This window comes from Anopheles darlingi, chromosome 3, assembly GCF_943734745.1.
Source record: "Anopheles darlingi chromosome 3, idAnoDarlMG_H_01, whole genome shotgun sequence".
NCBI classification, from domain to species: domain Eukaryota; kingdom Metazoa; phylum Arthropoda; class Insecta; order Diptera; family Culicidae; genus Anopheles; species Anopheles darlingi.
This window is the reverse complement of record NC_064875.1, coordinates 63,379,542-63,389,541: the sequence shown is the minus strand read 5'-3', so window position 1 is coordinate 63,389,541 and position 10,000 is coordinate 63,379,542. Positions and strand designations below refer to the sequence as shown.

At 50.8% G+C, this 10,000-nt stretch overlaps 1 protein-coding gene across 8 annotated transcripts in view; it reads right to left on the bottom strand.

Moving 5' to 3' along the window:
- Nucleotides 1-10,000, bottom strand: part of LOC125954400 (supervillin) — a 91,131-nt gene that overhangs the window by 45,446 nt on the left and 35,685 nt on the right. For 6 of the 8 annotated variants that reach the window (XM_049684653.1, XM_049684654.1, XM_049684651.1 and 3 more), the window contains 3 exons: nucleotides 7,130-8,008; nucleotides 3,623-6,281; nucleotides 1-378 (listed from right to left, as the gene is read on the bottom strand). The exon at nucleotides 1-378 is cut by the window's left edge and continues 971 nt beyond it. In XM_049684653.1, coding sequence (XP_049540610.1) covers nucleotides 1-378; nucleotides 3,623-6,281; nucleotides 7,130-8,008 — 3,916 coding nt within the window. Of the gene's footprint in view, nucleotides 379-1,042; nucleotides 1,156-3,622; nucleotides 6,282-7,129; nucleotides 8,009-10,000 lie in introns of those variants that run through there. The other 2 variants (XM_049684655.1, XM_049684657.1) reach the window with 2 other exon arrangements.

Below are 10,000 nucleotides of genomic sequence, written 5' to 3'. Positions count from 1 at the left end.
CGTGGTTCCGGCTCCTTCGCCGGTTCCGGGTCCACCGCCGATGGTTCTCCGCTGTGGTTCTCCTGCACCGCACCCTGATCGGTCTCTTGATCGTCGCAGCTATTGCTCTTGCTGTCTTCAGTTAAAAACTTCACTGAGGAACCGATCGTAGGGTTGGCACCGGCCACAGCACTATCACCGTCGTTGGGCTCTCGAGCCAGTTCCAACTCATCATCACAGACTGCACGTTCCACATGGTCTTCACCACACTGGCTCTGTGACTGGGCACCGCCGCTACTAGCTGCAACGATCGGTTCGACTAATTGACACGAAACGTTCTGCGATTCCTGTTGCGACTGCTCCTGTTGCTGCTGCTGCTGCTGATGTCGCTGCTGGACACTGTTGTTAAGGCGAAAGGTTGTGATGAAGGTTGTGGCAAAAAGAAAGAAGAAAAATCGAATCGAATTCAGATCACACGGCACACGGCAAACAGCACACACACGCGTGGTATTTAGAATAGAAAAGATCACACAGAGACAAACACAAGGACACGCACAGAGACACGCAGATCACACGAAACAACAGGAAAACGGAAATTCACAAAATAAGATCGAATCGGATGACGCTACGGGATGATATCATACAATGATCGTGCCGAGTGCGCGCCAATGTGAAGATGACGGAAAAGTGAAGTAGAAACTCGCACACAAAATATACGCACACACACACACATTCACACACGCGCGCGCTCTACACACTCGTGAGCTGATGAGATATGCTTGTTTGAAATTTAGAACCTATTGCCTTAGTGATTGTGATTCTTAGCTTCCGGTACGGACTGTTTCGCAACAGAAATCGAACCAATGACCGCGAATTTTGGATCGCGAAAACCATTCTAATTTAGTCGCATCAACAACACTAACCACAGCGCACGGAGACCTCCTTAAAAGCAAATATCGGTTTTCGAACACCGAAACCCCGAAATACCCCCGTGAGAACACAGCGTATACTAGGCGGTAACAAACGGTTTTCGACGTTCAATTCACGCCACACGAACACACACCGGTTAGGCGACAGACAAACGATGCGCTGCTCTGCTCTGCTGCTCACCCCCGAACGGATATAGAAACACTGGCTGTTGGCTCGATCGCTACGAGCGTGCCGAGGTACCCCCAATGGGTTTACTCTAGACCGTCATCGAATGTAGCGCGCACGTTTGGCGCGATTTGGGTGAGAGGATTCTAATCCTCAGTTTCCCCCCTAGCACACGCGGAGGTTCGCAGACACGGCGTACGGCGAAGCGAAAGGAACGTTCGACGCAAGGCGCATCTACTGCTGCGCACGAAGAGACTATAATTGCGCAGAACATACTATCAGAACTAGGAGAGCAAACCGAAGAGAATGTGCTAGAGAGAGTGAGAGAGAGCAACCAGGAACATCTTCCTAGCGCGGTTCTCGTCTACTTCCTAATAGATTCTGTGAGTTCTAGATGATCAATCACCTGCCAACTAGATCAGAGAATCACAGTATCACCGCACAGAAGCAAATCCAAAATGCAAATCCCTCTCACGAGATGGTGGAAAATGCACACAGCGTAGAAGTTCTACAGGAAAATTGAAAAATCGTTTTCCACGCGGAACGTTTGTTTACAGAGACCATCGACCTGCAGCAGCAGCAGCAGCAAACAGCTAGGTCAGACACATTCGATCACAAGGGCTTTACGGGATGGAACATGCTTCGCGCGTGTACCGCATCAAGGTCAACCGTATACCGATGGTGGTCCAAAACCGGGGAAGGTACATGTGGGACGCATTTTGCGGACGTCGACGCCTCTAAAGCAAACATTGACGTCATTGGTCTGCCCTTGGACGAACCCTTCTTCTAAAGACGAGGCAGAACGTCTATTTCCAGGTCCAGTCGTAAACTTTTGGATTTTACGATGGCAATGGTGTCATGACACGGGACATTGCGAGGTTAAACGCATTATAAAGATAACCGATCATTGAAGAGAGTGTACTTCGAAGCGAATCTAGCTTACGATAAAGAAACTGCTGCTATTGCAACTACTTAGTCACAGCGCGATCTTCAATCGATCGCTATCAAATGTATTGTTTCCTGTGCACAATACAAACACACTTTGGCGACGATCCTCAATGTGTTAGTGATCGATCGGAGTAAAATTCGTTCCCCGAGGTTTGCCTTCACCCTGATTTCAAGCAATACTAGCAGCTGAGTGTGCACACACTTAGATCACGATTGCGAGGAAATTCTATTTTCACGCAATCACAACATCGCTTTCTAAGTCACAAAACAAACAGACGAGGAATCTGCGGCAAGAGTTTACTCGCTCTGCTCGCACCCTAAACCACTTATTCGCCTGTTCGGGTAGGGAACGTAGTGCATTGTCATCGCCCAATAGGATTCAGTCCAAGGGTAACACCATCGTCGTCGAGCAGCACTGCGCTGAAGCAGATTCCACGGTTAACACATGAAAAGAGGAGGGCTATTCTTGGAGGATAGGATACACACAAGTCACGTACTCATCACCCGTGTTCGACATTTTGCTATCGATTTGCGCGCAGCACTTGTACATGGAAATCTTCCGGATGGTAAGAACGCGGATCGCGAGGATGCGCAGGTTTAAGTCCGCACGCACGACGGTCAGTACGTTACTGCAGTGCAGACGGGCGCATATATGTGCATCCGTCCGGTTACTCTCGGGCGCTGCTTCTTCTTGCGTGCGGCACCGTCTTTTTTGGCACCTTAACGTGACCATTTTCAATCATGTACCGGCGTGACACCTACGTGTGCAGCTCTCGAGGTGTGCACTCACGAGCTACAAAGCAGTACAGATGCACGCTGTTATCCGCACGATGCACCTCGACAGAGCCACTCGGATGGCACTTTCATCTGGAGTGCTAGCACCACAGCGGGCACACAGCACCTCAATGGATGCCGGATAATCCAAAAATATCTCCGTTCAAAGACGGCATTCATTGCGCCTCGCGCTTCGCCTTACCGGGAACACGAGCAGCACGATCATCAGCGAAAGGAGCGTGAGACAAATCAAAACACACCGCGCCAGGCAACAGCAGAGCAGCGCAACGCAGCGCCTGTAAGGTCCAAAAATAGGCTGCAACAACCGCTTTTGGGGCAACAGAAATAGAACGCGGAAAGATGCGGCACAGCAGCTGACGGAGAGCTGGATAAGCAGCAGAAGGCCGCTCACCCATCTATTCCATGGTTGATGTTGGGGGATTTGTTAAATTTAGCATAAACAGTTGTACGCTGCGTGATGGTGCGTGTCGCGTGGATTAGATAGGGAACATCCGGCGCCTTTGGGAGGAAGACGGAGTAAAGGCAGATCTAGTACAGAGTTTCAGGGTGCCACATGTTGGCCTATCACGATCGTGGAGAGATATACCAGAAGTAAATCACGTGCAGAACTGTCGCGCTTCGCTTTTAGAACAGAGATTCCTTTTCGAGTTTAGAACAACGCAGCGAGGAGTGTGTCTTGGCTAACAATTTCGAGCAGTTTTGTACCTGCTCGGCTCGGATCTGCTCGATGATAGTCCGAAGTTTAGAACTAGATCGTTGACTCATGCCCCTGCCTCTAAACCCCCTCATCTGAATACGGACTTACCTGTTTAGCTCGCTGGTAGTAACAGGCTGCGTCTTGTAGCGGAACGATTCCCGTCTGCTCAGTGCGGAAACACCGTGTCTAGAGGACGAAGGTCCTGCACCGCCGCTGCTGCTGCTGCCGTTGGCGCCGGAAAGAAACTTCTCCATATTCATGATCCTCTCCGCTACGGAGATGATCGGTTTCTCAATGTTGGTCACCTGCGGCACAACCGGAGCCGATACCGAATCCGGCAGCTCGAGCGAACGGTTTAACGACAGCTGACCGGCAGATGGGGCCGAGTCCGAGCTCGTGCTGCTCCCCATGCTGCACACCATCAGATCCCCAGCTGGCCCTGCCTGCTGATCCACATAGCACCGGCGTCTGGGTGAATCAATTTTCAAAATCGATCGCTTCATTTCCTCCGAATCCGAGTTCTCCTCGCGGCTGCTCTTACGAGAGCTTTTCAGGATCGGTCGAATCTCTTCGCTCTCCGACGAGTACTTCTTCTTCAGTATCGGCTTCGGAGCCAACGGGGCCTGGTGATCCGATTTGAGGATCGGTTTGATATCATAACCACCTCCGAGCCCATCACCCTCCTCGTCATCCATCAGCATATCCTGGCAGATCTCTGCCGCGGCCATAATGACGGCCTGAGCGATGGACACGTGCTTGGGCTGTTCGCTCGGTGTAGATGTGGAGGAGCTATCGTTCTTCTTCTTCAAAATGCCATGCGATACACAGAGAGCACCACTACCGGCACTTCCGCTACCACTGCTCGCCGTTCCTCCCACCGTCGAGTTCCGGCTAGCACTACCGGCACTACCAGCGCCAGAAACATCCTCTCGCGATTCGTAGCTTCGGTTCTGTTTTAAAATTCCATGCTGTTGCTGGTTGGCCACGGTGCTGTTACTGCTACTGCTACCCGCACTACCATCCTCGAAGCTGTTACGCCGCGTGTGTCGCACCAGAATCGACCGATCATCCGGCGAGTGGCTTCGACTGTAGCGACTCTCGTCCAGCGAGCAGCGCTTCTTCAGGATGCCCTGCTTGCGGTTCGATCGAATTGGCGTATCGACGACGCTCGGTGAAAAGGTCACCGGCGAGGCATTGTTTGATGCTGAGCTAACGGTCGACTCGACGGTTTTACGTTTCAGTATCGACACGATGTGGTTAGCCGAAGTACCGGCACCTGTGCCCGTGGCCGTACTTGATGAGCTGCTCGCCAGATTGCCTCCGCTTCCTTCGTCCATGCTTTTCGCCCGGAAGATTGGTGACATGCTCTGTTTGCTGCGCTGCGGCGAAAGGCTCTTCCGCTCGAAGTGCTCGACGGAACTCATTTTTAGCAGCTTCTTGTTGCCCTCCCGATAGCTGCCACCGCTCGAAGGACGCGACGGCGGAGCATCCGCATAATCGGCGTCGTGATCGCGCAGCACTATGATATCCGCTTCATCCAGCGAGTGTATCAGCTGACTCTTGGGACTGTTTTCGATCACCATGAACTCGTCATTGAACTGGTCGTCGTAGAGAATCCGATTCGAAGGTGCCATTGACTCATCGACCACGGCAATGTACTCTCGCGGACCAGCACCGCCAACCGCGAACTGGGTCGCAACCATGCCACTATGGCGATCGTCATTATCATACTCGTCATCATCGTCTTCATCTTCGTCATCTGCTGCTATGAACGTCACGCTGCTTGACGAAGCGGAACACAAACCAGAAGGACCTGCCTCCATCTGTTCCGCCTCTAAGGTTAAGCTTTCCCGGGATAATTTCACTTCCATCTCCAAACCCGTGAGCAATGACGCGCTTTGCGGTGTCGCGACACGTCTTTCCTCTTCCTCCACTATCTCTACTTCTGCCTCACCATTTACTGCCTCGGCGGCTTGGAAGGACTCCTCGTCTTCAAGTGCTAAATCACCCATCATCCGACACAAACTGTTCGATTCCAGTGTCGGGGATTTTAAAATTTGACTAAATTTAGAATATTGACCGATGGAGGACGATTGTTCCTCCGATATTTCATCAATTTCCTCCTCCTCATCCACCACGAGCACCGCCGGTGAGGCAACTCTTTCCTGCAGCACCAAATCTTCGCGAACTTCTCCCTCTAGACCGACCGCTGGAGCAGCCTGCTCGATATCTTGTGACGGAACTTCATCTGGTATTGGTTGTTCCTTGCTGACTAGTGGCACCTTTGCACAATCCTGTTTCGAATCGCCCGATGTGCGAACCGTGACGATTGGTGGCGACACCGAAGCGTTTCGCACCGGCGCAACAACCGGTCGCTTCAATCTAGGAGGCGAGGTGACCAACAACTCGCGCCGTGCCTGTTCCATATGGTAAGCGAGCGGAGGGCTTCTCGATTGAGCAAACGCAGGGCTACTGTTCGCCGTGCTGCCACAGGTGGACAACCGGGAACAGATTCGTACCGGAGATGTACCGGCGGACAATGCAGCAAAGTGGCGATTGGTCACCGTATCCGGTGACGATAGTTTGGCGGGACTGGTTGGCGGCTTCGGTGAGATCGTTGGCGATTTATCACCCACTGACGATGACGATTTTACCGGTGAGGACCGATTGCTCGATGAGAGAATGTCCGGACTTCCCAGTGGTAACTTTGCGCGACGCTGATACCGTTGTTCCGTCGGTGGTGTAGTACTCGTTGCGTTTGTATTTCCTAAAATGTACAAACAGAGGCATATTAGAACATGGTTGCTATGATCGAGGAGGTCGCGGTGAAACTCAGTGATCAAGAAACTCGGGATATTGTTATGCTGGATCCTACGTTATTTTCCATTAAACAAATGTACGCTTTAGTATCTACTTCATAATCTTATGAGAACTTAGAGAACTGAAATGAGGATTAGGGGTTGGTTCTTTGTCAAAACACAATTTGTCATGATCAGCACAGAGGAATACAGCTAAACGGTTAGGATGGACACAAATGAATTTCGTTATCGAAACATGAAGAAGTTAACACATTAATGGTAAGCCAAAACAAGGTTAAGTTGTACAATTTCACAAAAACTAACTAAACACAATTAAACAGCCCTCTGTTGGATGAAATTAGTGGAAGAATCATGCGTCACTCTCATTCCTGGGCGAAAAGAGAATTTCATGATTAATCTGAAATATTATCTAGAATTTTCGCAGCCAAACAAACCGCTACTATCGCTACTGCTCATACGGCCAGACGGCTGGTGGTAGAAGGTTTTAGATCATTTTCCATCGAAGATTTGGCTATTCTACTCGCACGCTATTCGGCAACGACAACGCTACCAAAAACAACAACAACAGCTCGACAAAACCAGAAAGACAAAACCGAGGAAAAGGAAAACATTCAATTTACATGGTTGGAGTATCGAAATTGGACGGGAAGAGGACACGTCACCACGCAACACCACGCACATTCTCATCATTCGTTCGCGACCAGGATCATCCCGCCCACACGCCGCAAAAAATGCGGACGGTGGCGATGTAGTAGGTCGTGAGGTCGTGAGCGATCGTTGGAAGGAAGGAACTTACTTGCGCCACCGTTGGCCGACTCTTCGGTTTGCGAGCGATTGAGAAACGATTTGCGCTTGGCAGACTTGTCTTTCGTGGGTGACTCCAGCGTCGTTCCCTTTCCCGTTGGCTTGGACGCGCCTGCCGCCGGTGCTCCCGTCACCGGGCTCAATCCATTAACATCCTTCGGCAGGGTGGCCACTTCCGGTCGGCCCGAGTGCGAAAGCTTCAACGTGGAAGTCCGACTTCGGAGTGTTCCAAGACCTGGTGGCGGCGGCTCTTGCGGACTCCTGTCACTGCCTCCAGCGGTCTCGTTGGGTTGGGTTGGGTTCTCAAAAAAAGTTAATCTTCGTAGCTTCGAAATGGGTACCGGCGCCGTAGGTTTGCTGGCAGATTCATCGTCATTGGCGCCGTCGTTGTCCTGAGTGTTGTCGCTCGGGGGAACAGTAGGGCCTACTACACTCACACTACTCACGGGTTCCTTCTTCGCGATGGTTCGTTTCATTGGCAACGTGGATGACCGGTCCGAGGAAACCGCTCCTTTGATCGTTTCCGTTGTCGTCTTGAGGCGTTGCTTCATATTGACGGCGATCGACGGTACTAACCGTTTACCGCCGTTCTCTCCACCCGAGCTCGTTCCTCCCGACGGTGGTGCAGCGGACGACTTAGGTGGCACCGCCGTTGGCAGCAGCGCTTTATTCACCAACGGAACGGGCGGAGTTTCACGCCGTGTGACCGACGACAGCAACTTGCCACTTTTCAGTCCAACACTAGCGAGCGCCTTCCGGATTGGTCCGGTGGTGGAATGTTTGGGAGATGTCCGAGCCGCCAGCGTCATGCTGCGCTGTGACTCATCGTTTCCAGTGACCGCTGGTTTCGTCGTGGGTTTGGTCTCGGTGGCTGTAACGTTACGTTGGCGTAAGCAAAGTACGGGCGCAGAGTGGTCGGAACCAAAACGCCACGAAGCAAACAAGCACACACAGGATATCAAACCGCACGCGACAGGATTGGTTGGTTGGTGTAGGATAATGATGCGGTATATTTATATTGTGTGTGTATGTGTGTGTGTGCGATTGTTGATGTGTCCATCCCACGACGATGTTGCCGATAGCCGCACAGAAGGATGACACACGGGATATTTTAGGTCAGGCCATTGGATTGGTTGCAGTGACGTCGTTGCGGTGTTGATTCGTGTAGTTGGTTCGATTAGCAGAGGCGCGCGCGCAGTGTGTGGACAAGGAGGATATTACAAAACACAATTTGCAATTCGAAACGAAAAGAGAAAAAGAAAGAAAAACAGTAACAAAAAGTTAAAGAAAAAGGAACAAACGTTAGTTCGTGTATTTTTTGGTGATTTGGAGTCTGGTGTGTCTTATTGGTACAACACAAAAAAACAGTAAATAGAATTGTAACAATAAAGAAGAAAACAAGAACAGTACAGCGACCGCCCGAACGAGCCTAAATGATTCCAGATATAGCAAAGAGAAACAAAGAAATAGCAACAAATATCTACATCTTCTACTGATGTTGGAATGTACAGATGAGAGCCGAAACATGGTAAATCCTTTCTCAGAAACAATACAATGCGTTTGAACAAAGAGATAGTTCATATAATGAGAATAATGTGTCCGCAGTACAGAAAACCAATAAGTGTGAGTAAGAGTGTGTGTGACAACGCAGTTGTTAGCATAAAGGGAAATTAACGCCATGCATGCCCCGGTCCTCACCGGGTGGTATAATAAACCGGTTCAACCACAGCAGCAGTAATATGCTATCCATACCCTGCCCTACCACCCCGGCACACGCGGTGGCAAGGTGAACAATTTTCACCTTTTTCTCGGTAATGAACGAAGATAATTACTTTTGGGAGTCTCGGTGGTCGGTCCTATTATCATTACATTCGCTTCATTTTTTTCAGCGGTACCCACGACCGCACTAGTGCGAACCGGACCACAGCAGGTATCGATCTCTGTAATGAGCTTTGGGCAGATGAGAGGCTGCTACGCATGGAGAGAGCTTGCCACAGAGCCCCAAACCACACACTTGCTGCTGCTTCGCTGGTGGTGTCGCGAGATGATGTCTTGAAAAGGAAAACAAAAAGTCTATTTTCCCACCCAATCGCCGCACGCCACAGGGGATGATGCGCTGTATGTGTGCCTGAAACCGAGACACACGCACACAGACACCTGGCCGAGGCCTACACGCATTGCATGTTAAGGCATCGTAAAATACTCGTTCGATTACGTTCCATTGGGCCAAACGGTACGGCTTCCAAGATGACCACCTCGTGCACCACTCTTGCTCCCTGTGCCATTTTGTCGCCTGTTGCTGTTCAGCAGGAGCATTAAGTGGCCGCAGTAGCGAACGCACCGCGAAGGTTATCCTCTGCGGGACGACCCTGCGCTGCTGCTGCTGCTGGTTGTGCTTTAATGAGGTTCACTTTGCCCTTAATTGTCGGTCGGGCAGCCGTCGCTCTGTCTGCTCGAATATCCCGCTTCTCATTTGGTAATTTAATTTCCGTACCGACCGCATCGTGAAAGCCAGGACCGTTCGCTTGCCCGATAATTAGGTGATAAAAGACGTAAGCGGTGCGCTAAACTCTTTGCAAGTATCTTGCGCCCGCTCAGTAGCCCCTCTGTAATGGGCTGTAAATATCCGTTTTTCTCACAATTGGACACTACTTTCGGGGTGATAGTTAATGCTTCATTCGTGACACCTGCACAGGACATTGCGTCCTGCTTTACTGCTGTGTTTCTGTGTTAGTAAGCGAAACCACACGAAGCCTTACAGATGAAAGTGTTGGGAGAGGGAGAGTACTGCCTCTACTCTTAGCAGGGACGTGCGCGCGCTTCAACAGGTGGGATCGCTGTGGTGCGAATAAAAAACGAATGC